Raw genomic sequence first — 24,964 nt, forward strand, 5'->3', positions numbered from 1 at the left:
TTAGGAAAGAAAGGTTTTCTGTTTTTATGGCGCTGCTGCGTTCCGAACCCAGTGTCGAGAATGTGTAGAGGTGGGAATAAGTCACACATGACATGTGCAAGTCACAAGCAAGTCTGAAGTCACTGTGGTGAGAATCAAGCAAGTCACAAGTCAAGTCATACAAAAATCTGATCATCGACCCCAGTTTCCACATTTAAATCAGTAAAGACAGTGGCGCACACTTTGACTTTTATTTCTTCTTCTATTTTATCTCATGTGTTGATGTGTTGTTATCGAAGCTGTTGGTGTGCTCGAGCGTGCATTGCACTGTAAAATCACACGATCATGTTTTAAAATAAAATACATTTTCTAACGTAATCTAAAAAAAAGTTGGGAAAAAAATGCAAATATTTAATTCAAAATAAGTCAATTCCTTTCGAGTCATCTGTCTCAAGTCCAAGTCAAGTCTCAAGTCATGAAGACCAAGGCAAAGTCAGGTTGAGTCTTTTATCAGTGTTAGTCCAGCAAGTCCTCAAATTTGCGACTCGAGTCAAGTCATGTGACTTGCTTCTCCCATCTCCGATAATATGGATACTGGTGTTGGTATTGGTGTAATGACGTCGATACTCTAGATTTGCATCTCAATATTGCATTTGCATGTTGATTACTATGTTAAAACTATTACAGGGTTGAAAGAAATCACAAAAACACTCCAAGGTTACTTCAGAACTCATTCAGATCTCGCAATTTTACGATACATTCTCCATCGCTATAAAGTATCAGTATCGTGTCGTTATTGCCAAAACTGGCCTTGTATTTAATTGGTGCTGGATCGATACAGATTCTTTCAGTATCGCAAAACTACCATCCGACTTCTATCTGTTTGACCTTCTCACATGGGAAATGAATCCTCTTGCACAGACATATTCTGATGGTCAAATTCCTGCGAGACGCTGATGATTCCTTCACTCGACCGGCGCTGCGAAATTCGGCGCAGGTCTTAAACGGCCTCGAGGTTTTTAAACTGTGCACTGCTGTGAATTATTGATCCATCGCTGTTGGGTTTAGAAATATATATTTTTTTTTTGCCAGGGATGAGCCAACGTTCGGATTTCAGCTTCAACACGTTTTTTTTTTTTTTTTTTTTTTAATCAGGCTTTGATAAAGGGAGTGATTGTCTTCCTTTGGGGAGGGGTTGAGGTGGAAGGGGCAGAACCAGGAAGTTTAATGGGGGGGGGGGGGGGGGGAGGGGGGGTGAAGGTGTGAATGAGAGCATCGCTATGGCAACGCACGCACGGTCCTTTTTCCCGGATGTTGAGCGGTGTACTGCGGGAAACCGACAGATTTTTTTTTTTTTTTTTGATTTATCATTATTTTTTTCCCTCTTATCCAGGCAGGATTAAAATCTGCAGCATTCCCGGGTACGCAGCCTGTCTTTTGTCACTCATTTCCTGGACGGATTTGACTGCTCGTCATCTCGCTGGGCTGGCGCCGAACGGGAGGATTAATGACAGATTTGGGTTGGCGATACAGTGACGACTTCCAAGAGATTTGTTGTGGGAAAAATGTTGGAACGCTCCCCCCTCCCTGCCCCTCTCCTTCCATCGCTCTCAACTACACAGAAAAGCAAAATTAAAAAAAAAAAAAAGACAGACCAGTCGAGTCGAGTCGAGTCGACTGGTCTTGACTGGTCTGGATCCTCCGGATCGTGAGGGAAGCCGCACTGCGCTGCCGTTTCCCCCCCCCCCCGTGTGAGTCTCATCAGCTTTGACCTATTTGTTTAGTAAAGTCACCCGTCTAAATATAGTCACAGAGGCGGGAGATTGGAAGGGAGAAGAGGAAGAGGAGGCGGAATCATCAAAGGGGCTTCTCCGCTCGGCCTCCGTTTGAATTAAATCCACTTTCTCCAGGAAAAAAGACGGCGGCGGCGGCGTGAAGGAAGGTGATTAGCCGCGGCGTCGATCACCGTCGGGAGGCCAACAGAGTCTTCGGCCGCCGTTGGGCTGCAGCCGATCGCCCCCTCTACCCCACGCCCTCCCCTACTCCTCCCTCCCTCTTCTGCTCATCAACTCTTTCCCTTCCCATCCTTTTCTTTTCATCTTTTCTTTACTTTTGCTCCAGCGGACGGCTAACAGTCTGTGAAGCGCCGAGGTTTTCCATTTCTGGATTCGGCAGTCGGAGGAGGCTGTGCCGTGTGTGCGTGCACGTGTGTGTGCCCTGCCGGCTCCTCTCCTCTGGTTGGAGAGGGGGAGCATTGATTCTGTCGCTTTGTTAGCCTTCTCCTGAAAAAATTTAAAAATAAATATATTCTTTCTTCACTTGAGAGTTGCTGCACTTAGTGCCATTTGCAGACACACACACACACACACACACACACACACACACACACACACGTATACACTAGCGTTTCCAATACCACTAAAATTGCGTAAAAAACCTAAATATTGCAATAAAAAACTGGTTATGGAAACACCTCAACTTGGAAAAACCTCTCAAATATGGTTCAAGGGTTTGACGTTCTCATGAGGTGGGTTTTCAGACGTATCCATATTGAGCTATATTGCAAAAGTGTCATGGAAACACTTTTTTCGCATTTACACGTCAGCGGACGTGATGTATGGGGTCACGCGACCAGTTCACTTCAAGTGAAAACGGCGCGTTATGTTTGGACGGAGGAGGAGACGGAATATTTTTTAAAAGTAATCAAAGAGAAAAATATAACAACCATTCTTGGCAAACAACAACAAACTTAGTAAACCGTAATTCTCGAGAATTACGGTTTATGCACTTCACACCACTCAATGGAAACACCTGCAAATCCCAATTTGTCAACGTTTTAGAAATATCTATTTTATTTTGCGAAATACTTTAATGGAAACTCAGCTACTGTTGCTCCGTCGCAGCAGTTCCTGTTTCCCACACCTTCCACTGGTGCTGCTGCTCCCCAACCTGCTCCACCTAATCCAGTCCCTGCGCTCTAATTGGCTGACTGCAGCCGTTAGCCGCTCTGCTCCAGGGATCCTGCATATTAAGGGCAGCGCTGCGCTCTGAGCTGCCGTGACTCGCTGCAGGCGGCTAGGAGCGTTCGGACGGAACGCGGCACCTTGCGCGAGCTCAATTAATAAAATTAATAAATAAATAGAAACCAGCGTGGGGGATTCGTAACTTCCAACGCACGCATTTCAACACCCCAGGTGGACCAAACGCTCCCATGGACCTGCCAGAGCCAGACCTCCGATCAGCTGGTTGCTGCTAGGGGGCGCCCCGGCCCTCGTGTTGGCGTCAATAATAAATGTAGCCGGCAGCTAAACACTGTGTAACGCTGTTCGCTGCCATGATGCTGCTGCTGCTGCTGCCACGATGCTGCTGCTGCTGCTGCAGTTGCTGCTGCTTGCTGCCTCGATGCTGCTGCTGCTGCTACTGCTGCTGCTGCTGCTGCTGCTGCTGCTGCTGCTGCTGGGTTCTCTTCCCGCTGACACGCAGCGCTGGATCGAGTTTTTTTCCGATGCAGTATTAAAGACCTGCATGAAATCAGGCACTCCCACTCTGGCCTGATTTTTGTTTTTTTGTGTGTGTATGTGTGTGTGTTTAATTTGATGTGATACACCAGACCGGAAAAGGAGAAAGGAACGCAAAACTGCAGCAAGAGTAGGAGGGAGAAAAAAAGGAAAAAAAAAGACTGGGCCGGTCCGGTTGGCCGAGCACGGCGGAGGTGGCAGAGGGAGAATAAATTGAGGGGGACAAGGAAGGCGCGCTATTAAATTAAGCCGCGTTGTATTTTTTTTTTTATGACTTTTTTTTTTATTTTATTCTTGGTACAATTTTTGTCTCATAAATATTGAAGCGGGCCGAACGGCAGCGAAGATCTGGACGTGTCATCGATGCTGGACGCCGTAAACCCAGACAGGCCGAGGTCTCTGGAGGCGGTGGAGAGGAAGGGGGATCTGGATGGAGGTGAGGTGAGGACAGGTGCTCCTCCCACCTTCTCCTCTTCCTCTTCCTCTTCCCAGTTACTCAGCTCTACCTCCGAACGTGAGCCGAGCCTCTAATTGCCAACATAAAGTCAAGCGAGTGAAGGATCCTTAAATCCCTCTTGTTAAAAGCAAAACCTCTCTGCCTACCAATAATAGGGAAAACATAAAAATCCCCCAAAAATAATCTTTCTTTCAAGCGGCGTCCAGCTAATTAGGAAAGGCCGTCCTCTCCTCGCCGAGCGGCGGCGAGTAATTGAGACGGTCGGGGTCGCGAATCTCGCCAGGAAAGGATCCATTTAGACGTGGTAGACGGGGCTGCGGCAGGAGAGACGCTTGCTGTAATCCCAATTAATTAGCATAATTGGCCCGTACTCGGCTCTCATTAAGCACCCGCAGATGCCATCACTCAAAAAAAAAACCTCGACAACCGCTGCCAGGCTTCCGTGGCGAGCCGAAGAGGGTCTCCGAGTGGCCGGAAGGGGCTTCCAGGAGGAGAGCGTGAGGACTGCAGGAGAAACTGGGAAAATGCTGGAAGTGCATGAACCATCTGACATCTGAAAAGAATAAAAATCATACGACGGCGAGATCTGAAAACACTCACACACACACACACACACACACACACACACACACACACACACACACACACACACACACACACACACACACACAGGCTGTGTTTCCAAGACTACTAGAATTACGCAAAACCTAAATATCGCAATAAAAAAAAAACTGGTGATGGAAACACCTCAACTTGGAAAAACCTCTCAAATATGGCCAAAAGGTTTTGATGCTCTCATGAGGTGGTTTTTCGGATGTATCCATGTATCGCAAAAGTGTCATGGAAACACTGTTTCCGCACTTACACGTCACCGGATGTGACGTACGGGGTCACGTGACCGGTTCACTTCAAGTGAAAATGGTAATCAGAGAGAAAAAATCTAACAACCATTCTTGACAGCAAACAAACGTAAACAAACAAATGCAAAAGTAATTCAAACCTAATTCTCGTAAATCTCGTCCAGCGAGAATTAGGGCTTCTATGCGTCACACCATTCAATGGAAACACCTGCACATCACAGTTGTACTTTGTCGAAATGTGAGAAATATCACTTTTATTTTGCGAAAAACTGGAATGGAAACGCAGCTGGAGACACAAAACAACCCGATGGAAACATTCAGCAGCGGCACAATGGAAACTTTCAATGTCACTACTATTGTCATGTAAAATCACTTTTCCCACCTCGCTGAGGCTACATGATGTCAGCTGTCAAGTTTTACAACGTATGGTTCATGTTGTTTTTCAGTTTGGTTTTTTCACCCCCACTGCAGCAGTAAAACCTCCAAACTGCTTTACTTTGCTCAGTATCTCCGGCGGGAATTTGCTCTCCCTCCACACCCCAACCACTGCACACAATGATCCAGGCGCTGACCCGTCTGACTGGTGGCCTCACTATCTGTTGCCTGCTCCTCTTTTCGAGTTCCTGCAATGGCGGAGCGCTCTAATGGTCGCCGCCACCTGAAGCCTTTCACTTGCTGCGAGGCTTCGAGGAGGCTCGACAGGTGAAAGCCGTGCAGTGACGAGCTATGCTACACAAAATTTTGTCCTGCAAACACACAACGGCAGTGCCCTGGTGCTGCGAAGAGGCTACGAACGTAAAAATAAAACCTAAATGAACGAGGCATAATTACCGTATTTTCCGGACTATAAGCCACTACTTTTTCCCCCACACTTTGAACCATGCGGCTTATGCAAAAGTGAAGTGAGGCTTTTCTGTGGATTCTACTTCACCCGCCAGGGGGCGCTTTAGCAGGAAGTGCAAACACGAGACAAGCGGCGACATACAGAGCAGCGGTTTCAGCGCGCAGGAGGAAGATGAACAATGACAGGTGGTTTCTGGGTTCAGTGTTCATGAAGCGATGTTAATGGTTCCAGTGCGCATGAAGAAAAAGTGACAGCAGTTCGACGTGGGTTCAATGGGTTCAGTGCGCAACTTTTCTGTTTTGGCTCTCGTCTGTATGCTCTTTTGTCTTTATGCGCTCTGTCTTTCTGAGCTCCGGTGCGTCGCTTCCTCGAGTTCTGGTCCGACTCCATACCAATTAACCGAGGTGACCAGCGGGACCCCGCAAACAGGATCCGCGGTGCAAGTCCAGAGTCGCAGGCTCGCAGACGCCGAACTGATCCGCTCCGCGGACCCGTTTCCTGACGAAACACCTGCGGCTTATAGTCCAGTGCGGCTTGTATATGTACACATTTGTTTTTCCCCCTAGATTTAGCTGGTGCGGCTTATATTCAGGTGCGCTTTTGGTCCGGAAATTACGGTAAGTGGCAGAGAATTCTCTCCTGAAAAACACACAACAATCTGGCTGCGAGTGACTAACCTGCTCATACAAACATCAGCACCATGGTGCCAAAAATAAATCTCACATTACGAGCCACAGTGTGTGTGTGTGTGTGTGTGTGTGTGTGTGTGTGTGTGTGTGTGTGTGTGTGAGATGTGTTTTCTCTTCACTATTCAGCTTTTCTCTCTCTGGAGTCTGCGGTCGGCACAGAGCTCTTCTGACTGAGGCTCCTTGACCACCTGATAAAGGAGGTGGAGGACGAGGTTGTGGAGGAGGAGGAGGAGGAGGACGAGCTTCCAAGTAGGAGTTCAGATATTGTTCCGATAATGCGGCAGAGAAGAATGGCACTGAGGAGACGTGGCGTAAAGCAAAAAACCAAAAATCTAATCAAAATCAAAATCTAAAGGCTCCAAATCCAGATTCATTTTCCGCACTTGTTGCTGTAAAAAAAAAACTATGAGCACAGCGACCGTCACGGCACGATAATCCTGCAGAAACAACAAATGGGGAGATTTTCCCGACGCGGAAGGCTCTCACTCACTACCAGCCGCGGCACGGCTCAACCTTTTCTTGCTCGTTTGGCGATGTGCGTGTTCGGCAAAAGAGTCTCGGAGAGCACGGCACATAAGACTGCAGAGCTGGAGAGGAGGGGGAGAAGGAGGAGGGGGTATTTTTTTATTTAGGTACCCTATATTTTTGCCCGATGCTGTAAAGTTTCCCGGATTCGGGAGCCTGCGCGGCAGTTTTTCCAAACAACTTTAGCAATCAGACAAGAGCCGCTGCTCACTTTGTGTAAAATGGTAATATCATAAAAATACATGGCTCGTTGTTTTTTTTTGTTTGTTTTTTTGTTTACGGCGTTACAGTGCGAAGATCCTGAGCCACGGCGGCAGCAGCAGCAGCAGGATTACAGTGGGGCCGGGAAACACAAGATAAAGCGAAAAACAGTTGTGAGAGATAATTTGCTGTACGCGGTGAAATGAGGGGGGGAGGGCAAAGAGAGGGGAAGTAAGAAGAAGAAAAAAAAAAACGTCCTGGAACGGTTGCTGCTCGGTGCTTCGGGGGCCGTGAAATCATCACAAAGTGTTTGAGGTCTTCAAACACCACATTAGCGGCCGCGCCGCAAGCGTGAAGACGAGCGCTTGGACATGCTTCCGCACCAGGTGACACACGATCCGATGAAAAACTCCAGCTCGCTTCTTTTTTTTTCTTCTTTTTTTTTGAACACATGCTTAAAAAAGCAAAATGGAAATGGGGGAACAAAAAAGAAAAGGATTTTCTCCGCCGCTGGAAACTGTGACGCTGTGATAAGGGGCGCTGGAGAAGAAAACAAGAGGAGCGTCTTGAAATGATGGGTGATGAGGAATCACCTCGTCACCGAGGCAGCAACAATTCAAGGGCAAAGACTCAGAAAAGTGCTTCTCTCGCCACTCGCTTCACAAAAAACAACAGAGAAATATAAACTGGAAAGCACCTAATGTGCACAAAAATCTGAAAATAATTCTTGTTGATTGTACTCAGTAATTCAACATCTCGCGGGTTTGAAATTTGCTTCGTCTCTCATTGAAAAAAACGCTTCTTCAGTTCTGAGTGATGGGCGTCGACACCATGGTGGGAACAAATATTTAACATTCTCGTAGTTCAAAGTATGAAACAGGAAGAGATGAACAGGGGGAAAGATTTGATTTAGATTTTTTAGGATTTCAAAACTTTATCTGCCATTCGTGGCACCATTGTTACCTTACATTACTTTACAATTTGTTGCGTAATGTAACACTGCATTATGTTACGTTACATTGCATTATGTTAGCTTACCTTACATTACGTTACTCTATGCTACATGTTGTTGCGTTGTGTTAAGTGACTTTGCATTATGTTACGTTAACTCACATTATGTTACTCTACGTTACATTTTGTTACATTACGTTACGCTGCGTTATGTTACGTTACGTTACGCTGCATTACGTTGAGTTGCGTTAGGATACATTGCAGTATGTTATGTTACGTTACGTGGCGGACATGCGGGACAAAGCTGGGACAGTTGGGATCGATCAAAAGTGACATTCTCTGACTCTAATTGGATCAAAAGACAAATCAACCTCCTCCAATTCGATGGGATTGAAATGTCGATTGGATCGGGCCAATTTAATCGGAACAGAGTGTTTACATGGCGCAGTTTTAATCAGGTCACCAATTAATCCAATTACTTATGGTTACGTAACTTAGTGTTTCTTAACAATGTCTCTGTTTGCCTTCTTGTTTCAAGAGGATTAAACACCAAATAAAATCAAAGGCTCCACTTAAAAAAAGAGAAAGACTGAATTACGATGAGGACGATACATCAGCAGGTTTCGAGTGCCTCTAACCTGCAATGACTTCAATCTGAAACACGTGACCATCAGTCAAAGAACTTCTCCCTCAACCTCCTCCGACGTTTTTATACACGAGACCCAAGCAAGCAAGTAACGACGATCCAACTATAACACCACAGAATGTTTTCCATCAGGGGAGGCGTGAACAAACACATCGAGCGGCTCTGATTGCAGAGGTTAAATTATAGCGGCGACACAACACGGCCGGAATCAAGGAGCAGACGTTTTCTTCCAAGAGTCTTAAGAGGGATTTCTTTTTTATTCTTTTTTCCCTTTTTTTTTTAAGAGTATGCAGCATTATCCGTGTGACTGTTCACATCCCTGCAGAGTTCTGCCTGGTTTGGCCAGATGTGATGGAAAAACACAGAGGGTGAGGAGTGAACTTGAGAGCTGAAGTTCTCCTCTGGCAGAGGAATGAAGGAGGAGGATTTCATAATTTATTTTTTTGGACGCATAAGGCGAAAAACAGTAAAACTTGTAGTCAGCCGTTGTCTTAGTCCGTAGCACCACCACCACCAGAACCACCACCGCGAGCTGTCAACGGCATCCATAAGGAGCCAATTACTTAAATGACTCCGCTAATTAGCATATAGGATGGCAAAGGCGAAAGCAGCCTCGGAGCCAAAGTAGCTCTAATGAGAGCGACCGCTGGGATCTTCCTCGCTCCTTGTCATGGAGGGAAACCTTTTTTTTCTCCTCATCACAGTTTCGAAAAGAGCGGCCAGGTATATATATATGTATATAAATATATATATACATATGTAAATACATATGTATAAATATATATATACATATGTAAATACATATATATATAAAAATATACACATACATATATATGTATATATACGTATATACATATATACATATATATATATATATACATATATATATATGTAAAGAACAGAAGCGGTTGGGACAACTGAGTGACGGATCGCCATGGCAACCGTGGACATGGCTGTGAGTCATGGTTAGCCTCACAGGTGTGAGGTCTCGTAATTTTCCTTTTTCTGTCCGTGGCAGGTGGAAGAGTCAGAGCAGGATGATGACGCTCTCGCCTCAACTTCTTCTTCTTCTTCTTCTTCTTCTTCTTCTTCTTCTTCGTATGATGAACCCAGCGGTGGAGGACACCTGTCCCTTCTGCACAGAGAGAGACTGTTTTTCATTGTTTTTATCTGTGTGAGCGTTTGTCGTCCGTGTTTGGTTTTTTAGATAGAGTTTTTATCCAATGCCAGGAGGTTTTTAACAAACACTCTTTTATCTTTGGTTTTAACTACAGTCGCCAGAACAAGAGGAAAGGCCAGGTTTTAAACTTTGTTTTAAGCCAGGCTAAGTTGGGGGTGTGGTTGAGCCGTAAGAGAAAGATAGTTGATGGGGCAGAGGTCGACCCCTCTGTCATCTGTAAAAAACTCATCCAGTCCAGGCTGCGCATTGATTTTATGTTTTACAGGAGGGCAGGGGACTTGGGTTTTTTTTGTGACGTGGACTTTTAACAGTGCATTGTGTGCAGTGACAGAGGGGGAACTATTTTTTAGCAACGTGCTTGTGTAAAAAAACAACAAGAAAATTATTTATTTATTTATTTATTTATTTATGTAGTTTGATTGATTGAATGGAAATGAGAGCGGCAAATAAATGTTATTTTTCAAAAATCAAAAAATCTTCTTCTTCTTCTTCTTCTTCTTCTTCTTCTTTGTTGTTTTGCTGGCACCCCAAAACAACTTTCAAGTTGTTTGGGCATGTTTTGTTTTGTCCTTGTCAGGATTCAATCCATCCACCTTTTATTGTAGATGAAAAATAAAATGAAATACCAAAACACTGTCGTACTGATATTGAAACTTTGACCAGCTGAAAACACCACTCAGGAGACGGAATCTTCCACCCACTTGCAACTTTTACACTATTTTCTTTTACACTAAACTGTAAAAAGTTTTAGGGCTTTTTCAACGACTCAAAGAGTCCAAGCAGCCCCGAAAATGCTACTTATGGCTACACCTGGAGCCCGTGGTGTTGCATCAATGGGACTGCGTGTTCCAGGTCTTCTTCACGGCAAGACAAGAGAGACAGGAGATTCAAACGTCGTCCATCTTCACAGGTTTTCCTCCAGGAGCAGCTCGCTGCCGGCTCGCGATAATCAAAACGACCCCATTGTTTCAGTCCCGAAGAGCAGCGAGAAGGTCCAGTTAAAAGCGATGGCCGCTCTCCCCAGTTCCACTTACTCCTCTGGAGATAACACTGGTGACAACCTCCTGATGAAGGTGAACCGAGGCGCAGCAGCAGCAGCTCAGCGATGGATAGCGAGCATTTACGGGACGAAGATAGCGTCGCTGGGAAAAAAACTAATGAAAGGAATCAATCGAACTTTTTCTTCCTCTTCTTCTTTAAAAAAACAAAGAGCTGAAAAGACCGGACAGTGATAAGACCAGTCAAGCGTCGGCTGATTCTGCACAGTCACACGAAGCTGACACTTGTTCTCATGTCCCCCTTGTAAAGACCTGCTGGCGCAAATAATTGCAGTTCATTGAGTAAAACAGTTCAATAAAACGGACTTTGTGAGTGAATTGTTTGTACCGGCATAAAGCTCCCTGTTGTAGACATAAAAAAAAATAATACTTTTTCAGATCTTTCAAATGTCTTTCTGTGAAATTCCGAGAGGGGGCGTATCTCGGCCGATGGTGGAGCCAATTAGGGCGCGGATTTCACACCTTTCCCGTCTGTCGCGTCTGTCCTCTGGCCGCACGTGCCGACGAGGAGTCCAGCAGTCTGGTGTCACACATCTGCGTCCCGCCCTTACACACACACACACACACACACACACACACACACACACACGTGCATGCGCGCACACACGTGCATGCGCGCACACGCACTAGTTTGCGTCGAGCTCCAGGAAGGCCTCTGTTACGTCTCACACGCACACCGTGAAATCTGCCGTGCGCGCCCCAAATGGGAAGAAGCGGAGGGGGAGGACAGATGGAAGGAGGCGAGGGGGTGAGGAAGAGGAGGGGTGAGGGGAAGGGGAGCGGGACGGGAATTTAAGAGGAGTTGAGTCTTTTGACGCAGGCGGGGAGTGGAGGCAGTTGCCATGGAAACCCCGCCCTGCCTCTATTGAGTCATTGAGAGAGCGAGGAAGAGCGAGGAGTAAATGGGGAAGAGCGAGCGAGCGGCGGCGCCGGAGCGATTCCGTCTGATCCGTCCCTGGAACTGCGCGGGGACAAATTAATACGGCGGCGATATGAACGGCAGGTGTTTCTGGGGTCCCGTTCAAACGACGTTTGCAAAAGAGGAGAGGGGGGGAAAAAAGCCTCAATCTCTCAAAGCAAATCTTTCAATCTCCTCCCACACCAGGGCCCCAGCTCGGAGCTCCACGTCCAGGCCCAGCCGCCAGCCGCCTGCTCTGCGTGAACCTCCACGAGGCTGTTATTAGTTTTTTTTTTTTTTTTTCCATTCCCCCTCAAAGACGCTAAATAATGGATGAAGGGGCACCGGGGAGCCGTTAGTCTTTTTATTACCCTGATTATTACTGTCATCCATCACACGTCAGCCCGTTAAACAGGGACACAGACATGTGACAAACTGAGGGATGATGGGAGGAAGAGGAGGAGGGGGATGAGGAGGAGTTGCGACGCTGTTAAAAACTTGGTGCTCCTGGAGGTCGAAAGTAAAAATAAATGAACGCATTCACGGGCGGTGAAAACAAATAGGGGAGGGGCATCAGATAATGGGGGTGGGGTGGGGTGGGGGGGGTTTAGGGGGGGGGACTGATGCCATTACAACAGCTGGACTCACAGCCTCCGATCAGCAAACAGCCGTCGTTACCGCGGTAACAAGCTTTTCAACCAGCCATTAAAACGTCCTCGGCGCCGCCGTGGGCGTGTCGAAGCGCTCATTAGCTCCCCGCAGGGTCGCCGCCGCCGCCACCGCCTTACCGCGAGGACGCCGGCGCTTTGGTGGCAAGCGTCCAGCCGGCCAGCGGCACCCTTCATAAACTTTAAGATCTCCATTAGCGGCCGGTGGTTAAAAGGCCCCTCGCCTCCTCTTAACCCACTTTGCTTCCTTCATTACGGGCCGCTCCACTCGGCGTCAGTGGTGCAGGAAAATCCCAGTTAGCGCTTTGCTTCGCATGGCTTCACGTCAGAGGGAATATAATTCCGCATGTCGCTGCGTTACATAATGCGAAAATTGTGAGTTTTTTTTAATTTATTTTTTTAGATATGTTAGTTACGTAATCAAACGGTCTTAATCACAATTTTAGAACAATGTCTGCATCTCCCATCTTAATCTCCAGATTAAAAACTTTCCAGGAAGTCTCTCTGCAGGCGGCAGTGGAGCATCAGTTTTGAAAGGAAAGGCTGTAAACAGAGGGCTAAACACGTTGCTCAGCGGTGATTCCCCGCGTGGATCTCGGCCATCAGGGTCCAAATGTTTATCGGGTGAGAAATGGACGCGTCCGCAGCAGCGGAACTCGGGACGTCCCTGCAAAATCTTCCAAATTCTGCCACGTTCAGCGCCACCTATTTTCAGTGCACTGGCAGCGCTGGAGTCTCCGGGCGGGGCTGCGCTAAGCGGCTGCCCAGTCTGTGTGGATTAGCGGCGAGCGACAGGCCTGATTTCACACGAGCTCGGGACCATTAGCACCCGACCTCGGATTTTAAACAGGCAATTTAAGTCCTGGGAGGGGGGAGGGATTTCGGAGTGGGGGTGGGGGGGAAACTCGACCTGCCAGTCAGTCCCCTCCCTCCCTCCCCGCCCCTTCCCCACCCACTCCTCTGCCGTCAGCGGTCAAGGCTGCGTGGTGGAATTGCAGTGATGAAGTTCTCCGTCCCTCATGTCCTCAGAGCGTCGCCGCCTCCGCGTCTTCAGCTGCGTTTCCATGACAGCTTATCGCAAAATAAAAGCAACATTTCTAAAATTTCGACAAAGCACAATTGCGATTTGCAGGCGTTTCCATTGAATATTGTGAAGTGCATGAGCCATAATTTTCAAATCTCGTCCCGCGTGACCCCACTTTGAGGAGGATGGAGGTAAAAGATTTTGCGATAAATCTGAATTTCGATTTTGTTTTGCTGTCAAGAATGGTTGTTATATTTTTCTCTTTGATTACAAGCAAAAAATATTCCGTCTCCTCCGCCGTCCAAACATAACGCGTCACTTTCCATTTTCACTCGAAGTGAACTGGTCACGTGACTCCTCCGTACGTCACGTCCGCTGACATTTAAATGCGAAAAAAGTGTTTCCATGACACTTTTGCAGAACCTCTGCCCAGTGACAGGGCGGATTTTCCCAAATGGCACCGGACATGTCTGCAAACAAGACGACCTAATTTTCCGACCCGTGTCGACATGTGAGCCGCACTTGGATACAACGTCCGTGTTGTCGAGGGGTCAGTGTACTGTAGTTCCTGGTGGACTGGTTTCCTCACTATGTGAAGATGGCAATCACGCAAGGACGAACACTGCGGCCTCATAATAGCTCTTTACACACACACACACACACACACACACACACACACACACACACACACACACACACACACACACACACACACGCGCAAACACACACACTGAGGTTCCTGGTTCATCATCTCTCACACTCTCTGACGATTCTTTGTGAATTCCTGCAGTTTAAGAAACGGTGGTCTCTCATTTTTCTCCATCTGACTGCACCATCCATCCTGTCAGAGCTCGTTTGATGTCTCCATTTAAGTTAAACGACAGCCATTAATCTCATTCAACATTTTTTTTGCATGTCTGGATTCTGGCCACTGGCTGCGACCAGCCCGGTCTCCACGAGGGGGGTGGGCAGAGGGAGCGTTTCTAGTGCACTTGTCAGTTTTATTGCTGTGAACCGTTGACACATCAGCAGCAGGAGACTTCAAGTTGCTTCACGTTTTAATTATCACTCCCTTGTGTAATAGGTAGTTCGCTGCAAAACGTCACATTTGCTGGAGTTTTGTTGTTGTTTCTTTCACCTGAAAAAAACCTCATCATTATTGTTTCACTTTGAGTTTTTTTTTTTGTGGAACTAATGTAATTAATTTGCGATGAATGTCAAACTAACCAGAATGAAACATGTCGCCCACAACAGCGATTTACATAAAAAAAAAAAATGCAACAAGGATGCAAAGCAAGTAGCTCAAGTAATACAAATGTGACTGAACCCATTCATTCATTGTCCATCTATCATCTGTCCATCCATCTGTTAGTCCACTAACCATCCAGCCAACCATCCATTGACCCATCACGAACACATTTGTTTGTCAAACCATCCGTCCATCGACATCAATCTATTTACAGGCATATTGATCCATCCATGCATCCCGATGCAGAAGGTCCAGCTCAGCCTCTTCATGCTCCTGCTCTTAGCAGCACTGAGGTTTGCTGCATCTCTTCATCAATGCGCCATCCACTTCTCTCTCCTCTCGCCCTCTTTGCACTCTCTTCTCTCAACACCTTGCCTCTTGCACTCCCCCACACACCCTCTCTGCTATCGCCCCTATTCGGGGGAACATTTGTTCTCCCTCTCACCTCTGCCACCTCACCGGCCAGCAGCGGCCGTGTGAGTGGTTATCAGAGAAAATTACGCTGCCTCTGCAGCGGACAAACAAGTTGCTTGTTTCTGGTTCCTCCTGTCGACGGCGAGAGTGGAAGCGCGCCTGCTGCTGAACTCCAAGACTGCGCCTCCATTAGGGATTCAGGCAGCATAGAGAGTTAGCCACCAGACAGCTGGGCCTAATGGCATGGCGAGGCTAATGCAAGGCTAACACACACGCACACACAAACAGACACGCACCCACTGCACAGAAAAGAGCATCTAATGCATCTCATGAGAGACGACGGGCCGGTTTCAAGAGGAGTCCAACTGCGAGACAATAGTTGTTTCCCAAATTGCAGACTTGAGTACAAAGAACTTTAGATCTTGAGTGGACAAAGTGTGTTCAGATTGCAAAATGCTGCCACAATGCACTCAACAACTCACACCGGCGACGCTCAGTGCCAGCAAGCATCAACAAGTGTGATATGTGCATTTTTGTTGCTGCTCAAGGGTCGATCGAGGCTGCCACCTGCGGTGCAGCTAGTGAAAAAAACAACAACAACAAAAAAATTGGAACACAACGACTTTACAGTAAGCAAGCAGAACGTCGCCACAGACGTCTTGTTTTGGCGCAAAGACCACAAAAAGTCCAACTATCACGTTCAAGGAAACCGAACCAGCGCCACCACGAGGAATCGTGGGGGGGAAAAAAAACAAAAAAACAAAAACCACAGTGGTGGAGAACTCACAGGGGACGGTGCGGAGGTAGAGGTTGTCCCGGATGATCTGCTGCAGCTCGTGGTCCACCGAGCCCTTCTGGAAGCGCAGGTTGAGGTAGTGGCGCAGGTCCTTGTCTATCACGCCCCCTGGAGGAGGAAAACGAAAGGGGCGTAGAGTGAGCAATCGGAGTGAAACGGACGTAATCAATCAATCTGACGCGAAAGGCTGTAAAATAAATCAGTATATATATATATATATATATATTTTTTTTTAAAAAGCAGCATGATGGATGGAGGAAACCCGCCTTTAGCCTGGGTTGGAAACGGAGGACAACTCTGTGGTCTAGTGGCAGAGTGCCCCCCCTGAGACTGGTAGGTTGTGGGTTCAATCCCTGGCCCGGTCATACTGACTGTAAAAATGGTGCCCATTGCCTCCCTGCTTGGCACTCAGTATTCTGGGTTGGAATTGGGGTCTTAGATGACCCCATGATTCCCGGCCGCCCACCGCTCCCTCAGGGGCTGAGCGTTGATTAATTATCCCAAAAAAAAGAAAAGGAAAGGAAAGCCAACAAACGAACAGGCGTTGGACTCCATTGACAGTGTCATCTGCAGGAACATCAAGTCAAACCTCAGAGAAGCGTCGTGGAAGACAAACAACCGCCAAGCGTTTTGATTTTGCTAGATCCCAGCGAGCAGGTGAACAAGCAAACAAACACGAAAACAAACAAACAAACAAACAAACAGAGCCGCCGGGTGCTTAATGAATCCACTCTGGCCTCGCCGGAGGCTGTCGAGTGCTGGCGAGACGGGCGGATGTGTTAATTGGAGCGGTGGCCAAACACGTGTGGAGAAATGTCTACATATAAATCACCCGCTCCCCCCCCCCAACACACACGCACTCCTCACCCCCCCCCCCCCCCCCCGACCACTCCACCAGACCTGATGCTTGACAACCCGACTTCCACTTTGAACCCAATAAATCAAGTTGGCTCAATAAATACATAAATAAATAAGACGTGGTGGTGGTGAGGGTGGGGGGGAGGGCGGGGACAGGGGCAGAGGCGGGGGTTGAGGAAAACGGGGGGAGGAAAAAAGCAAAAACAAGCATCAACTCCTCCTCCTTTTCTTTGTCAAACAAACACTCCATCGATCGATTCGGCCCACATCCAGAGCAGGTGGAGGAGAGGGAGGAGGTGGGGGGAGGGTGGTGGTGGGAGCTCCGCTGATGTTTCTTCAGGGATCCCAGCCACTGAACCAACACACCTGTCTCACACACACACACACACACACACACACACACACACACACACACACACACACACACACACACACACACACACACACACACACACCTCCCCGCCGCTGTGCAGGGGAAGAGAAGACATTCATCTCACCTTCAGCATCCTCTGTCATAGCAGCAAGTTGGCGCCTGGCTCCACACACACACACACACACACACACACACACACACACACACACACACACACACAGGCACACCTCTCTTTCCTTTATACATGATCCCGAGGCAGTGACATCCGCAGAGTGCAACCGACAGCCCCCCACACACACACGTACACACGCACACACACGTGCTTGTATGTGCAGCCAGCTGCGTCCAGGAGGCTTCTGCAGCGACTCGTTCCTCTAAGAAGAATAACCCAGTTTAGAAGTTGCTGTTTTTTCTCCCCTCCTTCATCTGCTTCCCTGTCAGATTGTCCTGGATGTATAATTGATCAGCGCTTTGGCTCCGTCTCTCTCTCTCTCTCTCTCACACACACACACACACACACACACACACACACACACACACACACACACACACACACACACACTCAAACGGCGACATACACTAATCCGGCGGTCGGGGCTGAACTGATTCACGGAGCGTCGCGTTACGAGCGGACCGGGTTCCATCCTCCGTCCGTCGGAGAGACCAGCAGCAGCAGCAGCAGCAGCAGCAGCAGCCAGTCGGGCATTTGCATAAGAAAAAGAAGGCCAGCCGGTGAATGTGCACGCTGAAAAGGTGAGCGCACGCGTGCACGCACACATATACATATATTTACACACACACACACACACACACACACACACACACACACACACACACACACACACACACACACACTCGCGCGCGCTAGCGCTGAATGGCACCTTCTGTGCAGGCAGCAGGTTGTGCAGCAGCCGCTGGAACGTCCACAGGTTCCTGTCATGCAAACAGTCTTCCCTCCAGGAAGAAGAGGATGAGGAGGAAGAGGGAAAAAAATCCAAAAGATAAATCTTGAGTCGGGGGTCTTTCCTTCCCGTTTCAGCGACACACACACACGCTCACACACGCTCACACACGCACGCTTCCTGCGTCGTCCTGTCCCTCGGGTGCTCAAACTCCTGGACTGAGGCACCGCAGGCAGGCAGGCGGCCGGGGATCCAGATCAGCCCTCGCTGGCTCTGCACTCCAGCCAGGAGAGACGGGAGGAGGAGAGAGAGCGGGAGAGGGAGAGGGAGAGAGAGAGAGAGGGAGAGAGAGAGGGAGAGCGCAGCGGGATGAGGGACTGTGAGACAGCGAGAGAGAGAGAGCGAGAAAGAGCGCGTGTGTGTGTGTCAGTGTGTGTCAGTGTGTGTAAGAGGGGAGTGCGCGTGCATGCGTGCGTGCGTGCGTCCCTGCCAGCAAGCGAGCAAAGCGGCGCTCTGCCGGTGCCGACCGATCGCACTCCCCCTATTGGGCCCCCCCCCCAACACACAGATTCCCCGGTCCAACAACGCCCCCCATCTGCAACACACGACATTGCAACTGTTTTTTTTCTTTTTGCTCCCCTCAAATGTGCCACTTTGAGATGAAACGTCGGCTCGCTGCCACGTCATCCCCTCTTCTCACCTCAAAGACAAACTCCAACGAGTTTGCTCGGTTTTTGTAACCGGTGGCGTTCTTAATTTTTTTTTTTATTTCCGCTGAAACTTAATTCGCCGATTTCGCCTTGCAGTCAAAAAACAAAACGGCAAACGAAAACAAAATGCCAAAGTTTCCTCCATCGATGAGGAAAAAAAAGAACACTGACTGCTGGCTGCAGCTCTGCAGCTCCCCTCGATTTAGGCCAATATCCTTTGCCGTATTTCCAAAAATAGCCACACTGTGTGGCTATTGTGTGTGTGTGTGTGTGTGTGTGTGTGTGTGTGTGTGTGTGTGTGTGAAACAGTGCAACAGAGTGCAGGTCTTGTGCTGAGGGTCACTTTAACAGATGTGATGCACTCACTGACTTTTTCTCTGAAGGTCGTTACTCATGACCTCCACACACACACACACACACACACACACACACACACACACACACACACACACACTATCATCACTCCCCTGATATGACATGCCACTGATGAAGGTGGGGGCGTGAGGACGGAGGGGCTGATGGGAAGGGTGGGGGCGCGTGAGGACGGAGGGGCTGATGGGAAGGGTGGGGGCGTGTGAGGACGGAGGGGAGGGAGAGTTGTGGATCGACAGGATCGATTGAAGCTGGAAGTTTTTTAAGGTCCCCGTTGTGCAAAAAAGTCATTCCGGCGGTTTTCCAACGATAAACTTGAGGGCGAAGGCGAGAGAAGTGAGAAAAGTCCATCCTTCACCTCGTGCGCCTGCCTGCCACTACCTTTCAGAAGCGCTCTGAAGTCTGAAAGTCGGATGTTTGTGATGTCACAAAGGGCACCACTCCCTAGAGTCAGGTGTTGGCTCCGCTCAGTTGTTAAGCCTCCCTTCAAATGGGTGGAAGGTCCGACAAAGCACCATCTTTTCAAAGCAGGAAGATAAAATGTTTTAGCAGGAGGCTGTAAACAGAGGGCTAAATCGGATTCTATCTGAGAGCAAAAACACACGTTAGAAAACTGGTGAGACCTTGAAACACTCTTCAAAGTAAATTGACAACTGAAACTTTCCTTTTTTTTTTCTTTCCAACTATAAAATGGGCTTCAGCGAGACTCTCGCCGAGCCGTGACATGGGTCTCCCAGACAGATGGGCTGAACAGAGACTGCAGCCAATGGAACCTGAGGAGGAACCAGTGCTGCCTCCCAGCAGGTGCTGTGTGAAACCCCCCTCCCCTCCCGCAGCCCCCTGGGAGAGGAGGAGGGGGCGGAGCCTGAGGGCAGCAGCTGCTTCCTCCTGGGGACGGCGGCGCCGTCGCAGCTCGCAACACCGCCGGCGCTCACAGAGGGGCGCTGGCGAGCACTTGAGTCTCCTGGTAGATCTAGTTGCCTCTTGAAAAACCGACCGACTTTCTAAAAATGCTTGCGTACGTGCACGTGGACCGAAGGCCCTGCAGAGGAAAGATTTTTCACGCTCACAGTTGAGTTCATGTCCAAGAAGTTCAGGTGGAATTCATGGAGAAAAGTTCAGCAAACCAAGGACGGCATTATTTCTCAGGTGGTGCCACGAGGACACCCATCAGCACGCACATACAGTATGTATAATTATCACATGTGCATATCTGCAAGCATGCGTGTGTGTGTGTGTGTGTGTGTGTGTGTTTGCGCTCAGCATTAAAGTCGGAGGGAGCTGCAGCAGACAGCTGTTGGGATAATCAGACTAATTAAAAGATCAGGGTGGGCTTCAATCCTTGCCAGTTTCTCACACACACACACACACACACACACACACACACACACACACACACACACACACACACACACACACACACACACACACACACATACAACTCAGTGCGCTCTGCTGAAAAGTCTTTGCTGATCATGTATGATGCCAACTCTGCTGGAAAATGCTGGGATTCATAAACACCAACTGGCTTTCAGATGGGCTTACATGCAAGAGCAAACACACACACACACACACACACACACACATGCTTCGTGTCGACATGAATGCTTGTTCCGTGGCGGGAAGAAAGGGGCCTTGGCCGGCTGGGTTGGAGGGGTTCGACTTTTGCATTTCGGAAATAAAACAGCAACTGACTTTGTTTGTTCTGAAAAGTTGATTGATTGATTTGGGTTTACTGCGCGAGCACAAAAAAGTTTTTTTTTAATCAAGATCAAAACTTGAATTATTATTTTTTTCCAAGGCCCCCCTCCCCCCCGGCTATACTGTAGCTCCTGTACACCTCACCTGATGTTTTGCTTCGCGTCGACCCGCCTCCTGCTTCCGAGGGCTGAAACTCATTTCGACCGGCTGGCCGGCTCGCCTGTTTATGTGACAGCACGTCTCCCGGCAGTGGAAGGCAACCGGTCATTTTTTATCCGGCGGGAAAGCGGCACGGCGGCAGCACAGCTGTGGCAGGAGATGGACTGCGGCGCATCCAGCCTGACGGCGGCAGGCGGGCGATGGATTGGACGCAGCGTGAAGGGAGAGCCAGGCGCCACCTGACATCCAGGCACATATGGCTCCATTTATACCCGTCCACTGAATGTGATTCGGGCCCAGATCTGTTTTTTTTTTTTGTTTTTTTTGGAAAGAGTCCAATCTAATCTCACTTTCTGAGACGGCGCCATCTCATGTTTTCAAATATGTTTGTTTTTTTATTTCTTGTTGTGGTGGAGTGGACAGGAGGACGCCATAGAAAGCACCAGATTGGCTGAACTGGATCTGAACCTGTTTAATTTGCATAATAACGCGTCATTACATGAGGAGCTTCACCTCAATCTGCGTTTATGCCAGTTGTGCCCCCCCCCTCGAGCAGCAGCTGTGACGGAAAACACAGACCTGCCCGCCTAATGAAGCAGCCGCAGTCTCTTTGAAACTAGTTACACAGAACAGTGGCAGTACTTTACCATGACAACATTTGTGCCTTAAAAACATATGAAGATTTCAGTGGCTTGGAGAATGATTAAAAAAAAAGAAAGATCCTTTTTAATATTTCCCAGAGACTACCCCGTCTAATATTCTCCCTGTTCACACCTTTATTTCCCTCCTTTCCTTTCCCTTTATTGTTTTAATATTTTTTTTGTCTCTTTGCCAGGACTTAATATTTCCTCAGCCGGGCTTATTTACTTTCTTATCTGTGGACTCAGCAGTCTGAAAATGCATCTGGAGAAGCTTCATTTGCCTGATACGGCGGCTGTAAATGGGTTTAAGCTGAGCTACAAATTAAGATTTAACTCTACCGCAGATGATTTCCCAACATATTATTTCAAATTATTTATTTTTTACAAGACAATTTCTTGCTGTAATGAGTTTCTTGAACCAGTACATGCCGGTTCGTTCGTGCGATGCAATTTCTTTTTTTTTTTGTACCCGTTTCTTGGTGTTTTTTGGTGGCTGAAAGATGAAGAGACGGTCACAGGTGTGAAACAGCAGCGACGCTGTGCATTCAAACTCCTGAGCTTTAACATGGCACAGTGCCGTCGTCTCCTGTCTAACTGTCACCCGAAAAGCATGTCACCCGCCCGCTGCTGCTGCTGCTGCGGCGGCGGCGGCGGCGGCTTCACAGTCTGAAGACGCAGAGAGAAGAAAATTCTCCTGCGCCGAGAGACAGAGGCGATCAGCCGTGCGCCGCGGACGGCGGTAAAGACGAGAAAGGAGCCAAGCTGGGAAGTCAGTTGCCTTGACAACAATATTTTCCAGATCGTATGAAAGAGTTGGAGAGGCCCCAGTCAGGCGATCAAAAAGCCCCACTTTGTGTACTTGCATGTTTGCCGAGCGGGGGAACCTGAACCTTTTCTGCCCGCAGCAGGTCTGAGTGTAAACAGCCGCCGAGACCAGCTCGTGCGTTGAGACCGACGGCACCTTCGACACATCAACAGCTTCGTCAATAAAAGAAGTCCAACAGACCTCCAATCATTGAACATAGTTTGTACAAACTTTACGGGCTTCATGAGGAGAATGAGTTGACGTGTGACTGAACGCACTGGTGAGGTACGTCTTCCGGGTCGACCCAGCCTCGATTATGTCCAATCGCACAGTGACGTCGAGATCTTCAGATTCGGAAAGCGGCCGGTGAAATTGGGTGGAACGGAACTTTGTGGATTTCCTGTGGATGAGGAACGCCGGCCTGTCACTCATGCATGCATGAATGGAGTCGCCAGAGAAAAAAAAAAAAACATTCCCCCAAACTGGCCGACTGGATGCATTTTTTTTTTTTTTTCTGCAATGGAAGCAATTAGTATTGGTCACTTAGAGGTACTTTGGTGATTGTGCAACAAACAAAAAAATAAAATCTCCATTGACGCAAAGGTGAAATTTTGAATTCATTAAAAACCCAAAAAAGTGATTTCAGGACGCTTTACGCTGGTGCTGAGCAGCTGATGGGAACTTTCTGCTGGAGTTGCCAAGTGACCGAGCCCCTATTTGTATCGCTGGGTTGGTGAGCTGCGCTCTCTCCCATGCATTGTCTCTGTCACTGTGCGCTTCTCATTACACCTTGCCGAGGCCAATTTAATGGAGCTAACCCAATCAGGGCGCCGGGAGCGCCGCGGTCTGCCGAGCATCGCCACTAATGGAAGCTGATGGAGGAAAAAAACATTTAAAAAAAAAAATGAAAAAAAAAATGAAATAAAAAACACTGCCGCATACCTCACACTCAGCGGCAGGTTTATTTGCGCTGGCAGAGATGAATTATGGGAAAAGAGGCTCGGCGGCGGCGTCGCGGCGTCACATTTTTTTCAACAGAAGAGGCGCCGAATGGACGGATACCGGGGCCGTATTAGCAAGTGTAATGGGCTACAGTGGCGCGATTGAGCTGTTGAATATTCCTCCTCAATTATGTTTTAATGAACTGTGACACGGCAGGGGCTCAGAGGGGAAATGTTAATTAAATATTTGCCTGCGATTTAATTTGAAAGTGAGGAAACGGCGGGGAGAGGGGTTCCGCGCGAGACGAACGGCCGGAACAGGCGCGCGCGCACACACACACACACACACACACACACACACACACACACACACACACACACACACACACACACACACACACACACACACACACACACACACACACACACACACACTACAGGGGTAACAGTAAAAAAAAAAGTGATGACAACGACTCGTCTGTCAACACAGCGACTCTTGTTCAAAGTGATTGCCATCGAGTCGCACTCTAACGCACACCTTGCCGCGACCTGCAGCATCGAAACTGCCTCCGCATACACACTCAGCCGCTCGGACGCACTTCAAAGGCCTTTTTCGGCCAACTGGCTTTGTCAGCTCGAGCGCCAAATCACGGCGGGGGGGGCAAACTCCTTTCCCTTCACGGCTGAACTTGTACGATGAAAATGCCCCGATGAGCATTCGGAAGAAGACACAAACATGCAAAAAGAAAAAAAGGCACCGACTCACAAAACGTGAAGAACGATCTGGAGTGGACTGGAGTGTGCCGAGTGCGCAGGTCACCGGAGGTAATAAGAATCGCCGTCGGGAGTAACGTCAGGTCGGATATGTCGTGCTGTAAGGCACCGGGTAGCACAAGAAGGCGAGTTGTACAGCAGTGGCGGGTTGCGGCGTCTATAAAGTTCAGTTGTTGGTGTTGCAATCTCAAGAGCTGGGACACAGTCTGAAGATAAAGGTCATCTGGACGGTCCGCAGATGCATAATGCATGAAGGCGCTGCTCTATATTTTGGAGGGAAATACAGATATCCTGACCAAGCTTTGCACATTTGTGTGCAGGCAATTTAAACACACACACACACATATATATATATGTATGTATATATATATATATATATATATATATATATATATATATATATATATATATATATATATATATATATATATATATATATGTGTATATATATATATATATATATATATATATATATATATATATATATATATGTGTATATACAAACTGTATACCTCAGTAAAATAGTCCAGCCATGTGGCTTTATGCTAGAGTACCAGATACTGCCTGAATGCAGCATTAACTTGTTTTTCTTTTTCTCGCCTAGTTCCCGACTCCAATTCTACACCTGTCTGTTACTTCAATGGGTTGCTTAAAACTGCACGGGCAGATGGACAGGTGAATGGACGCAGTTCACGATCTTCTTGTGATTAAAGCCACCGATGATAAAGTTTTTCTCAGCTGTGCAACCTCCGCAGAACCTCCTCAGGGCAG

The 24,964-nt window shown here is 48.1% G+C and overlaps 1 protein-coding gene across 7 annotated transcripts in view; it reads right to left on the reverse strand.

The window, feature by feature from the left end:
* magi2a (membrane associated guanylate kinase, WW and PDZ domain containing 2a) overlaps window positions 1-24,964 on the reverse strand; it is a 143,565-nt gene that overhangs the window by 87,162 nt on the left and 31,439 nt on the right. For 6 of the 7 annotated variants that reach the window (XM_076030002.1, XM_076030001.1, XM_076030004.1 and 3 more), the window contains one exon: window positions 15,949-16,065. In XM_076030002.1, the coding sequence (XP_075886117.1) occupies window positions 15,949-16,065 (117 nt within the window). Of the gene's footprint in view, window positions 1-15,948; window positions 16,066-18,069; window positions 18,405-24,964 lie in introns of those variants that run through there. The other variant, XM_076030005.1, reaches the window with a different exon arrangement.

Source organism: Nelusetta ayraudi, unplaced genomic scaffold (genome assembly GCF_046127955.1).
Source record: "Nelusetta ayraudi isolate G7.1 ecotype Tasmania unplaced genomic scaffold, CSIRO-AGI_Nayr_v1 ptg000027l, whole genome shotgun sequence".
NCBI lineage: Eukaryota > Metazoa > Chordata > Actinopteri > Tetraodontiformes > Monacanthidae > Nelusetta > Nelusetta ayraudi.